Source organism: Pelodiscus sinensis, chromosome 1, assembly GCF_052426305.1.
Source record: "Pelodiscus sinensis isolate ZL-2025 chromosome 1, ASM5242630v1, whole genome shotgun sequence".
NCBI lineage: Eukaryota > Metazoa > Chordata > Testudines > Trionychidae > Pelodiscus > Pelodiscus sinensis.
The window spans coordinates 108,705,426-108,723,086 of record NC_143052.1 but is presented as its reverse complement, the minus strand read 5'-3'; the positions used below and the strand labels follow the sequence as shown (position 1 = coordinate 108,723,086).

The following is a 17,661-nucleotide window of genomic DNA, read 5'->3' as shown; positions in this document are numbered from 1 at the left end:
CCCCCAGGGCCAGCTTTAGCAAAGCTTTTGATATGGCCACCCACCACATTCTTACCAACAAGTTAAGGGAATATGGATTGGAAAAATGGACTGTAATCCAATAAAACCCTGCACCACCACATCGTGTATTGAAAAGGGGCTCATTTATTTTCAGAAAGCCGACACCATCTTTGGAATTTTTTATCCATATTCTCATTGCGGATGGTGAATGCACCAGGTTCTCTCCATTCTGGCACACTGTAGTGTCTTTAAACCTCACTGTCAGCAGTGGGGATATTTAAAAGGCACTGCTTTTAAATTTTTATTCAGGATGTGTGTGCGCCTTGAACTGTCCTGCTCCCCACTGGCCAAATCTTTCTTCCCCTTCCCCCCCTGCACCTTCCACCCCCACTCCCTGGGCCAGCCTGGCTGTCCCTGCCAGCCGATTCTCTCCCGATCTCTCCTGGCAAGCCCTACTGCCCCAGCCAGTCCTGCTTCCACCGGCCGGTTCGCCAGCCAGCCTCACTGCCCCCGCCAGCCGGTTCCCCCAGCAATCTCCCCTGGCCAGCCCCTCTGCTCCTGCTCCCTCCCCTGCTCCGGCCAGCCCTGCTTCTGCCAGCCAGTTCCCCCCCGCGATCTCCCCTGGCCAGCCCCTCTGCTCCTGCCCTCGCCCCGGCCAGACTTGCTTCTGCCAGCCGGTTCCCCCCGCCCCAGCCAACCCTGTTTCCATCTGCCAGTTCCCTTCCCTATCTCCCTCTGGGCAGCTCCACTGCCCCAACCCTGTTTCCCCGCGTCCCATATCCAAACCCCATCCCCGCTCCACAGCCAGCAATAAGAGCTCACTTGGTAACCCTCACTATGCCTCTGCCGGGAGCCTGAAACATACGGCTGCATCCGCCCAGCCCAGCTGAGGGCTTGGGGAACCCGGCGCTGCACGGGCAGTCCGGAAGCCCAGAACACCCTGTCAGCCACGCTGAGACCCGGTTTTTTTTCCCCGTGGCCCAGTACGGGCCGCGGCCCATAGTTTGGGAAACGCTGATCTAACCTACTTTTAAATATCTCCAAAGATAAGGATTCCGCAACCTCCCTGGGCAATTTATTCTAGTGTTTGACTACCCTGACAGTTAGGAACTTTTTCCTAATGTCCAACCTAAACCTTCCTTGCTGCAGTTTAAGCCCATTGCTTCTTGTTCTATCCTCAGAGGTCAAGATGAACAAATTTTCTCCCTCCTCCTTATGACACCCTTTTAGATACCTGAAACTGCTATCATGTTCCCCCTCAATCTTCTCTTTTCTAAACTAAACAAACCCAGTTCTTTCAGCCTTCCTTCATAGGTCATGTTCTCTAGACCTTTAATCATTCTTGTTGCTCTTCTCTGGACCCTTTCCAATTTCTCCATGTCTTTCTTGAAATGCGGTGCCCAGAACTGGACACAATACTCCAACAGAGGCCTAACTAGCGCAAAGTAGAGCAGAAGAATGACTTCGCGTGGCTTGCTCACAAAACATCTGTTAATGCATCCCAGAATCATGTTTGCTTTCTTTGCAACAGTACCACACTGCTGACACATATTCAGCTTGTGGTCCACTATAACCCCTAGATCCCTTTCTGCCGTACTCCTTCCTAGACTGTCACTTCCCATTCTGTATGTGTGAAACTGATTGTTCCTTCCTAAGTAGAGCACTTTGCATTTATGTTTATTAAACTTCATTCTGTTTACTTCAGACCATTTCTCCAATTTGTCCAGATTATTTTGAATTATGACCCTATCCTGCAGAGCAGTCACAACCCCTCCCAGCTTGGTATCATCTGCAAACTTAATAAGCATACTTTCTATGCCAATATCTAAATTGTTGATGAAGATATTGAACAGAGCCAGTCCCAAAACAGACCACTGCGGAACCCCACTTGTTATAGCTTTCCAGCAGGATTGTGAACCATTAATAACTACTCCCAGAGGGTATGTCTACACTACCCCGCTAGTTCGAACTAGCGGGGTAATGTATGCATACCGCACTTGCTAATGAAGCCCGGGATTTGAATTTCCCGGGCTTCATTAGCATAAGCGGGGAGACGCCATTTTTAAATCCCCGCTGCTTCGAACCCCGTGCAGCGCGGCTACACGGGGCTCGAACTAGGTAGTTCGGACTAGGGTGCCTATTCCGAACTACCGGTACACCTCATTTCACGAGGAGTAACGGTAGTTCGGAATAGGAACCTAGTCCGAACTACCTAGTTCGAGCCCCATGTAGCCGCGCTGCACGGGGTTCGAAGCAGCGGGGATTTAAAAATGGCGGCTCCCCGCTTATGCTAATGAAGCCCGGGAAATTCAAATCCCGGGCTTCATTAGCAAGTGCGGTATGCATACATTACCCCGCTAGTTCGAACTAGCGGGGTAGTGTAGACATACCCTGAGTATGGTTATCCAGCCAGTTATGCACCCACCTTATAGTAGCCCCATCTAAGTTGTATTTGTCTAGTTTATTCATAAGAATATCATGCGAGATCGTATCAAACACCTTACTAAAATCTAGGTTTACCACATCCACCGCTTCTTCCTTATTCACAGACTCGTTATCCTATCAAAGATAGGTATAAAACCCTATCTTCAAATTATTGCTTTTGGGGGGGAACGGTAAATTCTCTTCAGAATTATTCAGTCACAATATCATGAAAACTGTGTAACTGCACAGACCATAACATGCTTCAGCTTCTAGTTTTTAATTAGTATATTGCAAATGTTAATAGACAGGGTTATACTACATGAAATGTACACTAGCAAGGATAGGCTGCAATTTGTTTTTTGTTGTTGTTTCAAGTACAGCCTATAAAAAACAAAAGCTTCACAGGGTACTTGGTCTTATATGAATTTTTAGGAAGAGGCTGAACAACAGAGACTGATCCTTTTGAGAAACCTATACCATTTTGTGTAGATATTGATTTTCTTACTGATTCCTATTTAGAAATCAAGTAAGGGGACAGTGACATTTGCAAGTATTGATCTCACAACTTACCACAATGTACATAAGAACATAACAACAGTCATACTGGGTCAGACCAAAGGTCCATCTAGCTCAGTATCCTGTCTGCCAACAGTGGCCAATACCTGATGCTGCAGGGGGAGGGAATATGACAGGTAATCATCATGCGATCCCTCTCCTGTCATCCATTTCCAGACAAACAGAGGCTAGGGACCCCATTCCTATCCATCCTGGCTAATAGCCATTGATGGACCTAACCTCCATGAATCTATCCAGCTCTTTTTTGAATCCTGTTAAAGTCCAAGTCTTCACAACATCCTCTGGCAAGTAGTTTCACAGGCTGACTGTGCACTGAGTGAAGAAAAACTTCCTTTTGTATATCTTAAACCTGCTGCCTATTATTTTCATTAGGTGACCCCTCGGTTCTTATACTGTGAGAATAAGTAAATAACTTTTCCTTATTCACTTATTCCACATGAGTCATGATTTCATAGACCTCTGTCATATCCCCTTTAGTCTCCTCTTTAAGATGAAAATCCAAGTCTTTTTAATCTCTCTTCATATGGGACCTGTGTCAACCCCCTAATTATTTTTGTTGCCCTTTTCTGAACCTTTTCCACTGCCAATATATCTTTTTTGAAATGAGGCGACCATATCTGTACGCAGTATTCAAGATGTGGGTGTACAATGGTTTTATATCGAGGCAAGAAGATACAGGCAGTCTCCGGGTTACATGGATCCGACTTACATCGGATCCCTACTTACAAGCGGGGTGAGGCAACCCCGCTCTAGCTGCTTCCCCGCAGCAGACCAGGGAGACGCAAAGCTAGCTCCCAGCAGACCAGGGAGATGCGGAGCGGCTTTTCTCAGCAGACACCTCAGCTTGAGAATAAAGGACTGAGGGAAGTGAGGTGTGGGAGAATAAAACTGAGCTCTGGAGAAATGTTTGACCAGAGTTTCCCCTACAATATGTACCAGTTCCGACTTACATACAAATTCAACTTAAGAACAAACCTACAGTCCCTATCTTGTACGTAACCCGGGGACTGCCTGTATTCTCTCTCTTATTCTCTATCCCTTTTTTAATGATTCCTAACATTCTACTTGCTTTTTTTGACTGCTGCTGCAAACTGAGTGGATATTTTCAGTGAAGAATACACGACTCCAAGATCTCTCTCTTGAGTTGCTGTAGCTAAATTAGTTCCCATCATATTGTATGTATAGTTGGTATTATTTCTTCCAATGTGCATTACTTTACACTTATCAATATTAAATTTAATTTGCCATTTTGTTGCCCAATCACTTAGTTTGGTGAGATCTTTTTGAAAGTCTTTACAGTCTGCTTCTATCTTAACCATCTTGAAGAGTTTGGTATCATCGGCAAATTTTGCCACCTCAATGTTTACCCCATTCTCTAGATCATCTATAAGTAGGTTGAGTAGGATTGGTTCCAGGACAGACCATTGGCGGACCCCGCTAGTTACCTCTCTCCATTCTGAAAACTCATCATTTATTCCTACCCTTTGTTTCCTGTCTTTTAACCAGTTATCAATCCATGAGAGGAGCTTCCCTTTCATCCCATGACAACTTACTTAATTTAAGAGCCTTTGGTGAGGGACCTTGTCAAAGGCTTTCTAGAAATCTAAATACACTGTATCCACTGGATCCCCCTTGTCCTAATGTTTGTTGACCCCCTCAAAGAACTCTAGTAGATTAGTAAGGCATGATTTCCCTTTACAGACACCATCTTGACTTTCCCCCAACAAATTATGTTCATCTATAATTTTATTTTTTATTATAGTTTCAAGTGCCTTTCCTGGTACTCACATTAGACTTACTGGTCTGTAATTGCCAGGACCATCTCTAGAGCCCTTTTTAAATATTGGTGTCACGTTAACTATCTTCCAGTCATTAGGTACAGAAACTGATTTAAAGGACAGGTTGTAAACCCCAGTTAATAGTTCCACAATTTCACATGTGAGTTTTTTCGGAACTCTTGGGTGAATGCTAGCTGGGTCCAGTGACTTGTTACTGTTAAATTTATCAATTTGTTCCAAAAGCTCCTCTAATGACAACTCAATCTGGGACAGTTTCTCAGATTTGTCACCTAAAAAAAGGGGCTCAGGTTTGGGAATCTCCCCAATATCCTCAGCCATGAAGACTGAAGCAAAGAATTCATTTAGTTTCTCCACAATGATTTCAGCATCTTTGAGTGCTCCTTTAGCACCTCTATCATCCAAGGGCCCTCCCCACTGGTAGTTGAGCAGGCTTCCTGCTTCTGATGTACTTAAAAACATTTTGCTATTACTTTGAGTTTTTGGTTAGCTGCTCTTCAAACTTGGCTTTTTAAATATATTTTTATACTTAAATTGACAAAGTTTATGTTCCTTTCTATTTTTCTCACTATGATTTGATTTCTACTTTTTAAAATATGTCTTTTTATCTCTCACTGCTTCTTTTACTTGGTTGTTGAGCCATGGTGGCACTTTTTTGGTTCTCTTACTGTGTTTTTTAATTCAGGGTATATATTTAAGTTGGGCCTCTGTTATGGTGTCTTTTAAAAGTTTCCATGAGGCTCGCAGGGATTTTACTTTTGTCACTGTACCTTTTAATTTCTGTTTAACCAACTTCCTCATTTTTGTGTAGTTCACCTTTCTAAAATTAAATGCCACAGTGTTGGGTTGCTGGGGTGTTTTTCCCACCACAGGGATGTTACATTTTATTACATTATGTTCACTATTTCCAAGACGCCCTGTTATATTTACCTCTTGGACCAGATCCTGCGCTCCACTGAGGACTAAGTCAAGAATAGCCTCTCCTCTTGTGGGTTCCAGAACCAGTTGCTCCAAGAAGCACTCATTTAAGGTATCAAGACATTTTATCTCTGCAACCCGTCCTGAGGTGACATGTACCCAGTTAATATGGGGGTAGTTGAAATTCCCCACTATTACTGAGTTTTTTATTTTGATAGCCTCTCTAATTTCCCTTTGCATTTCTCAGTCACTATCACTGTCCTGATCAGGTGGTCAATAATCTATCCCTACTGCTACACTCTTATTATTGGAGCATGTACTTCTCACTTACTAAACAAAACATGGCTAAAAGGATGCACATGAATTCTGCAAGGTGGTGAACGATGATCTATAACAGATGGCATCATATTTATGTTTTGGTTCACTGCTGCAGGAGTAAAGGGATACACTTTATTCCCCCTGCTGGGCCAAAGCTGGTAGTTGCCATGGAGGGAGGGATGGGTAGTGGAAGTCAGAAGGAAGTAGTTCTGCTACTGTCCTGCTAGGTTCAACCATTGGAGAGCAGCTTTTATTTTCATCATGAGCTACCCGGCATCCCAATGCATAGGACTCCACCATCAAAGGTTGCCTGGGAATGTACTAAATGAGTGATGTAATCAATACTTGCTCGCAGGACTACTGCACACCTGCCTCCACTCCTTATTGTGCAGGCAACTTTCAACATATTAATTTCATCTTTATTTTTGTCAGTCACAGTTGCACAATCCATGGCCTGTTGAAGGTTCTTGTGGCTAGTAAAAAATAAGCAGTGACATAAACTATTGTAGCCTGGAAGAGTAACTGATTGCATCTGGAGTTTAAATATTGTAATATGTAGCACACAGGCACTTGATCTGGAAACCGTGCACGCACTTAGCAGGTTGGCAATTGGTTATTTTTAGAGGGCAGTCCTCAAACTCTGAAAGCTAATAGAAAACAAACACATTTGTAAATAAAACAAACCATCAGCCACAAGCCACTGAAATGGGAGTTGTGCAAAAAGTTGAGCAAACTAGAGAAATTGCTTCTACAAAGAGTCCATTTCTGCGAAGCCAAAGAACCCCCAACCTCCCATTCCAGTCAATGGGAAGTCAGAGTGTTTAGTACTGCATAAGAGGTGCATCAGAGGTGCTCAATGTTTCACCATGTATGTTCAACTGTTCCACTGAGGAACAACTGCAGTCAAGTGCTAAAGCTCCAGGTTATGTTCAGATAGGTTCTTCATGACTATGAACAGCAAGATTAACTGGTCTTTTCATTTTAAACACAATAAAAGTGGTTTGCACTGACCAGATTTTTCCAAATGGCCAGCACTTGCAGGTAGGGCCAGATTTCCAAAACAGGTTCAATGTCCTGAATCTTTTGAGAACCTGACCATTTATTTTGGTGCCTAACTGGGAGCTGAGCTGCTTTGAAAATCTGGCCTATAAATTATATCCTGACTTATGAATTATATTCTACCCCATTCACCACTCATGCTCAGAACTGGTTGGGAAATTATTTTTATCCTGTGAAAATTTTCCAACAAAAACATTTTGGATTTTTTCAAGATATGCACAAAGTCCTGAAAGGCAGGATCAAGCCCTACGACTAGTACGTGATCAACAGGTTGGGTACTTACTATTTTTCTAAGTCAAGTTTAATTAAAGTGGTGGTAAAAAACCTAAAACATGGTTTGTTTATACCTTTTACCTAAATCCCCAGGTCTTTATCCACTACACTTAAAATTTTGCCCATGTAAGGACTGAATAAATCTGAGTAAGGAGCTCAGGATGTGATCCATAGATTGCAATGTGCACAACTGTCATATGCACAAATATTTATATAAGGCTTTCATTTTAAAAGGGAGAGGAAGAGCATCTTTAAATATACCAAGAATAATACAGTTGTCAATGTTCAATGTGTTTTCCACACTCTGAGTCAGTTTTCTCACCTTTCAAGTGGGGTGAAATATTCCAAGTTAGTAACAAAGTTAGAGCAAAAATAGAAGAAAACTCAATAAAAGCACATTCCATTTGGCAAGATACAAGCTATGAAACAGTTTCTAAGGAATGTTCCATATAAAGAACACTGCTCCTCTTTCTCTTATATACTCAATATTATATCCCAAGTTCTTCTGGGGGAAATCAAGCGATGACAGTTTTATTTTGCAACAGCTATGAGTGTTTGTGAAGACTAACACTCCTATCTGATCCACACAAAGATATGGAAACAGTGCCCACTCATTTTCAATAACTTTGCAGATATTAAATTTAATTCTCAACCCTCTTATCCATATATTTTTTAGCATTCTTCCTTGTCCTACAAAAGCCTGATGATAGAGTGAGAGATGTCCACTCTTTAACTGATATGCGAATCAGCTTCTATGTTAGTTTTTCATTTTACATTTCAGTTCAGTTGCCTGCCAACTAGGGGTGAAAAAGGTTTTAAATCAGGAAATGAATGGTCTAGTGATCTGAAAACAGGAAGGACCCAGCGACTCTGACAGACTCACTCTTAGGGTGTGTCTACACAGCAAAGTTTTTTCAGAATAACAGCCATTATTCTTAAATAACTATGCAAGCATCTACACAGCAATCCCTTTATTTCAAAATAATTTTGAAATAATGAATGGCTTATTCCAATTTCTGTAAACCTCATTCTATGAAGAATAACATCTATTCTGAAATAGCTATTTCAAAATAAGGTGTGTGTAGATGCTCCACTGCTGCTATTTCAAAATAGCCCCTCACTAGGGCCATTCTAAGTTATTCCTCCTGGGGCTCTAAATCGATAGAGCACGTCTACATTAGGTAAGCCTGCCTCTGATTAAATTTGAGGCTTCCCTGCAAGTGCAGACATGCTATTTCGAAATAAGCTATTTCAGAATAACTATTACGGAATAGCTTATTCCGAAATAACTGTATAGTGTAAACATAGCCTTAGTGTTTCCCACTTAGCCTCTCTGCCTCAGTATCTCCTCTTAAAAAAGGGGAGACTTTAATTACCTACTTGATAGGTTGTATGTTTGCAAATCCCCTAGAAGCATGAAATCATTATCTAAGCAGCATTCCTGTGCGCACACAGTAAATATATTAATAGTCCTCCTGGAATCTTGACCATTTTTCTCTGTCATTACTACCATCTTCAAAATATACCTGGTACTGTCGGTAATCTCCTTTGGAGAAGAGCTAGCTGATTTAGCTGGCATCTGCAGCACTCCACACCCTTGCTATTTCCATGGCCAGAAAAGCCAAAGAAGAAGTGTGGTAGTGTGTTACAAGCTGGGCTGGTTGTTTCACAGTTCTTATTTTAATGGCTTTGAGATGTTTCTCCTCTTTTTATGTATAGATTCAATCAATTTAATTTTGAAATTAATTTAAAATGGGAAGTAATGAGATTCACTAGTTGTGGGGATGACTCCCAGAATATCTCAGGGGGCAAAATCTCACACACCTTACTCACATTAACAGTCTCAAACTCAAGGGAGTTAGTTACATGCGCCAATAAGACAAGCAGGATTTGGCCAATAAAACAAATTGATGTAATAGGCAGCAGGGATACATCAGCTATGTAAAACAATAGCTATGTAAAGCAAAGACCAGAGAGTAGGCCTACTGAAGTCCATGGGACTACTTACAGGTATAAAATTGAGTAAGAATATGAGGCTTGGCAGAATCAGGACAAAAGAGCCTATTTTCCAGGTTTTCCATTTTCATGCACTTTTTCAGAAATCTAGTTTTTAAAAGTGGGAGAAATAAAGCAGCTGTTTTAAGACAGCATAAAGCAACCTGGAGTGAAGCTTAGAGCCACCAGCTCTACAAGTTCAAGCCCCATGAAAGATAATGAGAGATGAGTATGCACTTAACAGCAGAACTGAGATCTTAGACTGTAAACTTCTGGCTACAATTCTATTAACATGATTAATAGAATCTCCCTCTCTGGAGATATTTAAGAACAGGTTAGATAGACATCTGTCAGGGATGGTGTAGATGGAGCTTGGTCCTGCCTTGAGGGCGGGGGGCTGGACTCGATGACCTCTCGAGGTCCCTTCCAGTCCTATGATTCTATGATTATATTTATGGCTGGATCAAGCAGGTAAACCCCAGTTGCGTCTTGGATGGTTGGTCTTTCCTACTGCTTCAGCTCCAGATAGAATGGAGATACAAGGAACAGTTCAAACTTATGGTGCTTGTAAGAGCACAAGAAGCACCAGACACCTTAGCAGCTAGTCAGTCTAGAGAATGTAAACAGGTGAAAACTGGAGCACTCACAGTTAAAGAGTTACACTTGAGGAAGGTGTGTGAGCCTTTCCCCACCCCCACCAACAAGATTGCCATCTCTTTCATAGATCTGGATCATACAATGCATTGGCAGAGGGACTGTGCGGCTGAAGGAGTCCACCTAAAGAATTAAAGGCTTACATTGTCAACGTTTATAGGGATGGACCTTGTCTTCCTTTGGAATTGTACGGAATACAATGGCTATTAGTAATAGATAAATAGTAATAATAATAATGGGGTTAACTCTATAAATACTGTGCTTAAATTAGAGAACATGGACAATTTAAGATGACAATATTGCTTAGGAAAACAGCAAGGTCCATAGGAACACAAAAGGACAATGTACGTGGCACAACATACTATTTTCCTTTATACAGATACTTTCAACCATAATGCAGAAAAACTCATAACAAGGGGGAAAAAATCAGCTTTGATTCTGCCAAATATCCTGCTCTTGACAAGCTATAGTTTTCCTGGTACTGCTGCTTAAAAATTCAAAGGCATATAGTGCTTGGACTAAATAAAATAAAATAAAAATGTCTGAATCACAGCAATAGGCAAAAACCAAAAACACAAACACAAAACAAAAAAAAGCTGCCTTCACAAAATAGAGGAGAGGGTTTTGTTATAAAGGAATTCAATTGCAATAATTACCTTGGCATGTAAAGGATTCGCTCTGCCACCACAAACCCCACCCTGAAGAAGAGGTTGCTGGCTGGGATAAATGGGAAAACCAGGAACAATAAGCCCACTAAAACTTCTCTATGTTCCAGTTTCTGCAACAACACAATAGTTAAACATATGTGAATGAAAAAGAAATCCAACTTTAAATCAACATTAAGTGGCCCCTCTTTCATTTTTAGATTCTTATTCATGAAATAAATTAATCAGATTCATGCCTGATCAACCTGCTACACAGGAAACAGGAATTATTCCACACTCTGGTTTCTCTGCATTTACATATTGTTTGTGTACTATACATCCAACCTACCCATAACACATGTATCTGATGTTTGTGTAATTCAAACAATCCACAGAGTGTGTACTACTCTTGGAACTTTTCTGAGGTCGACTTTACTGTACCTGGCTACTTTAGATTGCTAGTAAATTACCTCAAATAGTTACAATTTACAACTGAAGTATTATATATAAAGAGAAGGTGGGTGTACACACACACAAGCACACCTGTGCTGAGTCTCAAGTCTTTACAATTAAGAAGCAGCAGCTAAATCTGTGAAGATCTATGGGAAGAAAATTCATCAAAAACTGCACATTAATATAGGTTTTTTTACCCCCTTTGGAGAAAATATCTAAAATGTAAATTACACGTTATTACACAAGATATCTATGTTCAATACAGTGTTCAACATTTGAGACATTCTGTACAGCAATATGAATGTCTTTGGTCCATAGTGCTATTTTTTAATGTTACATAAGAACGGACATACTGGGTCAGACCAAAGAGCCATCTAGCCCAGTATTCTGTCTGCTGACAGTGGCCAATACCAGATGCCACAGAGGGAGGGATCACAACAGGTAATCTTCTTGTGATCCCTCCCCTGTCAATTGTTTGGTTGTTATGTGAGGAGAAATGAAATTGTCACATGTGATTTCATCAAAGCAGCTATGATTTTCACAGTTGCTCTGAATATCTCCAGATATCAAAGGCCTTGGTTCTCACCTGAAGGGTCCACAGCCTATACAGATAGAAGTGAATTCCATTTCTTGACTAGCTCCAGTACAAGTACATGTATCAGTCTGTAAAGTCTGCTTTTCTGCATTAAACATCAAATTAAGGTAACCAAATTCACTATTCAAAAGCTAAGAATTTAGGTCTTGTTGGATGAAAAAAACAACATTTAGTTGGTTAAATCACCCAGCCTAGACATATATGCTTTCTTTTGGTGGCCAGCAATACCCAAGTATAGTCAGTCATCGTTGTACCATGACTAAATGATGGAGAATTCATTTTGAGAGTTCTAGCTTTGTAATATTCAAAAAGCAGATGCAAACTGACTCAATCTTTTCAGCTTTTCTAATCATTCTGGTCAATTTCTAACTGCTGGAGAGCCACAGTACCTTACAAAGCTTTAAGTGATCTAAAAATGGAAATATCGAACAAGGCATAGGTAGCAGTATGCAGCCCAGCAAAAGACTTAAGGCCAAATTCTGCTCTCACTTATACCAATGCAATTTGCTTTGGCACTGCACTAGTGTAACAGACACTGGCCCGCAGCATAACCATAATTGCTGGATTTCATCATATAAACATCATAAGTACGTTTACTGAGTGTACAACATGGATAGTGCCACAGGTTCCTTGTATTACATGACTGAGCTCTCAAATACAACAATGCTAGTAAGTAAAAGTAAACACTAAATCAAGCAAAACAGACGTACTGATTACCCTTCCTTCATCAGACACTTTTACACAAAAATTAAGGTTCATGAAATTTGTAGTTACCACACTTAACAAAACTGGTCAGCAATCTCTGGACATTTCTACACTGAGAAAGTCAAATTTATTAAGGTTGATTTTTAGCACCTGATTTTGTAAAGTGGAAGGTGCATATCCCCACTGTGAGCAAGAAGTCAACGTATTTCGGAGTAGCGAGTCCCCACATCAATTCTGAGAATGATGCACTGTTGGTAACTATTGCACAGTGCCGGTGCCCCTTTGCATTCTGGGTTATGCTCCCGGTGCACACTGGGAACAAAACTGTGCAGCGGGTGGTTCTGGGTACATGTCGTCAGTGGCCCATAATGCATTCATTGCCTCCCTCCCTCCCCTGCTTGAGAGCAATGGCAGTCTTTCTGTGGCTTTTCCCCGTTGGTTATCTGCACAGATGCCATATCAGCACAAGCATGGAACCTATCATGGCTCCCATTGAGCGTCAAAGCATTATGATAATAATATTAATCATGGTGAGCCTAATCCTGGAGTATCACCAGAGCATATCCAGAGTCTGCCAGAACATACACGAGTCTTGGGAGGCCATGAAACATATTCTTCTGCAAAACATTTGAGTTGAGCGACTGGCAAATGCCACCAGCATTCGATTCTCTGGACACAGTGGAATGCCGGTTCTGGCTCAGTCAGACAAGCACAGACTGGCGGAATCACACTGTTATGCAGGTATGAGATGGTCAGTAGTGGCTGCAAAACTTTCGTATGTGTATGGCCACTTTTATGGAAATTTGTGAGTTGTTTACCTTGCCCTGAAGCACAAGAATACCAGAATGAGACCTGCTCTTATAGTAGAGAAATGTGTGGGAATTGCCCTGGAGAAACTTGCAATGCCAGATAGCTACCAGTCAGTTGGGAATCAATTTGGAGTGGGAAAATCTACAATGGGGGCTGTTGTGATCCAAGTAGCCAAGGCAATCAATACCCTTCTGCCGTGGAAGGTAGTGACTCTGGGAAACATGGAGGACTTTTTGGAGGACTTTGCTGCACTGGAGTTCCTTAACTGTGATGGGGCGATAGATGGAACACGAATCCGCATCTTGACATCCAACCACCTTGCCAAAGAGTACGCAAAGTGCCTGGGGTACTTCTTCATGGTACTGCAGGGGCTGGTGAAACACATGGGCTAATTCACAGACATCAACATGGCATGGTCAGGAAAAGTACATGACGTGCATATCTTTAGGAACTCCTGCTTCTTCGGCAAGCCGCAAACTGGAACTTTTTCCCCTAGACTGGAAATTCAATCTACCTCTTGCTCACGTGGCTCAAAGCTGTACACGGGCAGTCTGAACTGAAGTAAGGAACAATTCAATTACAGGCTGAGCAAGTGCAAAATGGTGGTAGAATGTGCTTTGGGCCACTTAAAGAGAAGATTTTGCCATGTACCGACTAGGTTAGACCTCAGTGAACGAAACATTCCCATTGTGGTGGCAGCCTGCTGTGTGCTCTATAATAGTTGTGAGAGTAAGGGAAGGGGGACGGAGGCACAGCACCTAATCAGGGATATTGAGCAGCCAGACACTATGGCAATAAGGAAAGCTCAGCGAGGGGCTTGCAATTCAGAGAGGCTTTGAAGGACAGTTTTATGAACGAGTTTTGAGAGTCATCCATGTTGCTACAGTGTGCTTGCCTGTAACCCCTCCCCCATTCAACACAAGCAATAAAGGGACTTATTCAGAAATCATGCGTTTTTATTTAGGAAAGACAGAAGGGACAGTCCAGGGCAAGAACTTTTTTTGGGGGGGGGGAGGGGAGAATTTGATTACAATTGTGATGACAGCCTTTTGCTTTGCAATGCAACCTCGAGCACTGAGTGTGAGGCAACCCTAGATTCCTCCTCCCCCGTGTTATAGGATCCCTGGGAGAGGACACTATGGAACACGGTGAGGAGGGAATGCTGGTCTACAAGAGATGAAGTGCCTGTGCATATAGGTGTCCTGGAAAGCCGCCATGAGGCCCATCACATCTGCCATGGACAACAAGGCTCTCTCTTGGTTCTTCACTTCCAGTTTCCTGCATTCTTTCCTGTCTTCAGGCTCTGCAGCATATTTCTCCACTCGCGTAAGCGCTCCCTGTTCAGGTGGCTGGGTTACATTTGCTCCTTGAATAGGTCACATCATTAGTCCATTTTTGCCTGTGGATTTGTGCCTGTCGAACAGCTGGCAGGGCCAGGGAAGTGTGCAGTAAGCTCATTGTGTTCTTGCTGTAACAAAAAGTAAAGGGAAGACTTTTCAAGAGACACACTGTAGAATCTAGTCCGTTAGAACAAACAGGAAGGCCTTTTTAAAGATAATAGGGATGTGCTATGTACCAGGCAACAGTTATGCTTTTAACCATCCACTATGCAGAAGGTACACTACAGAGTTCTTAGGGGAACAGCTGGATTTGGTTTGGTGGCCGGCATGCTAAGGAACAGGCTGAGGCTTGAGCCTGTGGAAAAGAGGGGGTCCAGACATTGCAGCAGGGTAAGGGATCAAGCAGCCTGTGTGTTCAGCATCCGTTTGTCAGGAGACTGCAAATTTCCCTTCCCACAGGAGCAGGCAGGAGGGAAGAGGAGGTCCAGGCGTGGCCGCAGGGCAGGGGCTCAAGCCATGCCTCACTGGAGATGAACAAATGGAGGTTTACTGCAGAGGTATCAGCTAACATCTTCCCCTGCTTCATCCAAGTTGCTATGTAAGTTATCAGTGATCTCCTAATCACACAGCGCGATAGGGAGCAGATGCTGATTGAATGTGACCAGAAATCTGGACCTTATGCTGAAATGCTTTGCACTGCAATGATGCTAGTTCACTTACTGCTAGTTTAGCATGGAAAGGTGTCCTGCCATGGATCACGGAATAAGGCATCCCTACCCAGAAACTGTGTGAGAAGGATGATGAAAGTGTTCCTCTATGAGAGCTTTATGGAGAAGTACAGGGAGGATTCCTGCTCCATTTCCAGACTCATTAACAAGGTGTTCCAGGGACCCCCGCTGTGTAGGCACAATTGCTTTAACCCACTTGTAGCAAGAAAAAAAAAGTGAACTCATTAGAAGTGCCTGTCTTAAGAGCAGTGCCCACTGTGGGACATCCTGGGAGGAGGGGATTGGCTCCAAGGTTAAAAAAAAGTTCCTGACTCTGGGTCATATCAGTTGTCCCACTTGCCTGCTTACCATTCTCCTCCTCCTTCACCACCACCACCACGCTGTCCTCTACGCTGCTGCCTGAGGAGTTCTTGGGAAGAATCCACGGACTGGCTAAGTAAGCTGGTCAGGTCCATTCCACCTCTCTCTCCCCACCCCGGGCTGCATGCAGCTGCTTGTAGTAGCGACATGTTTGCAGCAATATTCAAGATTGCCTGTTTGCCTCCTTCGTCTTTTGGATGATTGCCTGAGCTCCTTTATTTTTATTTGGCACTACTGAGCATTCCTGACATTTCCTTTCTCCACCATGTCCTTTGCCATCTTGGTACAGATATCTGTGTGTCTTTTGATGGACTGTACTTTTGCAAGAACAGATTCCTCTCCCCACACAGCAATGAGGTCCAGGATCTCCTACATGCTCCATACTGGTGCTCATCTGTGACACTAGGAACTCGTGGTCAGGTGTGCTGCTCAGGAATGCTCAAGAGCACTGCCTACTCTCAGGTCTGGCTCACCATGCTGGCCACACAGGAAGGCTGTGTCTACATTGGCATCCCTTTCCGGAAAAGGGATGCTAATGAGACACTTCGGAATTGCAAATCCGCGGGGCATTTAAATATCCCCCGTGGCATTTGCATTTACATGGCTGCTGCTTTTTTCCGGCTCGGGGTTTTTGCCGGAGAAAAGCGCCAGTCTAGACGCAATTTTCTGGAAAATAAGCCCTTTTCCAGGAGATCCCTTATTCCTACTTTCATCTCGAACAACAGTAAGGGTATATCTACACTACAATGTTATTTCGAATTAGCTTATTTCGAATTAGTTAATTCGAAATGAGCTAATTCGAAATAATGCATCTAGACCCAAAAACAGAAACTGGGTTTATTTAACACAACTGGGGAGGGGGACTGAAACTCTGGTGAGACGGGGGAAAGGAGGTGGAAGAGGGCAGGAGAGAGGGTGGGAGAGGGGAGGGGGAAAACTGGGAGGAGGGAGCTGGAACAGGGAAGCAAGGTGAAGAAGGGGGAGGGGAAGCTCAGAGCTTAAGGGTGGGGGTCTTTCCAGGCCAACCGCCTCCCAGCACGGCGGGGGAAGGAGCCTCAGCATCTCCGGGAGGATGGGGAAGAGGGTGCAGAGGATGAGGTGGGGGGTGTGGACATTGAGGAGGAGGGTGTGGAGGTTGAGGAGGAAGCAGTGGGGGGGGCAGTAGTTGGGGGGACAGCAGGCGCAGGACCGGCAGGGGGCACCATGCTCTGCAGCAGGGCCTGCAGGTTTGAGTTCAGCGCTCGGTCCTGAGCAAGCTGCTCCCAGCGCAGCTGCAGGTCCTCCAGCATCCAGGCCTGGACGGTGCAGTGCAGGGCTCGCAGGGCCCCCGGGTGCTGGTCCCAGTACTCCTGCTCCGGTGGTAGTCCGGAGCAGGCCACGGGTGCGGGAGCATGTCCCGGGCGGGGTGGTGCGCCCTGCACGAGCAGCTGGTGCAGCTGTAGAGAAAGAAGAGTAGTGGTCAGTTCTCCCTGGGGACGTAGCGGATGATGCCCAGGCCCGCTCTGTGACGTGAGGGCGACCGTGCCCAGCACAGTCAGAGACGACGTGCTTGCACAGAGGCCATGGTCAGGATGTCTGGCTCTCCCCGGGACTAGGAGCTGCCCCAAGACCGCACCCATGCCCCTGTGCCATGTACAGTGTGGCCGGGGCGGGGGGGAGATGTCCCCTGCCTCTGTGTAGAGGGGCCGTGTGAAAGGAGAGCATCCTGCTGGGTCCCGCCCCGGGGTCGGGAGTGTGTCAGGTCTCTACACACATGCATGTGCCTATTGGGCCACCTGCCCAAGGCTGGCATGGCATGTGCTTGCACGTGCACAGGTGGCTGCTGATCCGTGGGAGGCATGGCCCACGCGGACGGTTCTTGGTCTCCCTCTCCACCTCCCCACCGGGCAGGGGACAGTGCTGGCACTTACCCCGTATGGCCTCCCTGGACGACCCTGCCGACGCTGGTGCCAGAACAGCTGGCGGTGGCCCCTCTGGTGTGCCCTCCAGTCCCGGCTCACTGCTTCCTGGGCT

General features: G+C 44.2%; 1 protein-coding gene across 6 annotated transcripts in view; it reads right to left on the bottom strand.

Moving 5' to 3' along the window:
• Positions 1-17,661, bottom strand: part of TMTC1 (transmembrane O-mannosyltransferase targeting cadherins 1) — a 227,093-nt gene that overhangs the window by 88,254 nt on the left and 121,178 nt on the right. For 5 of the 6 annotated variants that reach the window (XM_075940705.2, XM_075940703.2, XM_075940707.2 and 2 more), the window contains one exon: positions 10,670-10,791. The exons of the other annotated variant lie outside the window; for it this stretch is intronic. In XM_075940705.2, coding sequence (XP_075796820.2) covers positions 10,670-10,791 — 122 coding nt within the window. The remainder of the gene's footprint in view (positions 1-10,669; positions 10,792-17,661) is intronic. 6 annotated transcript variants of the gene reach the window in all.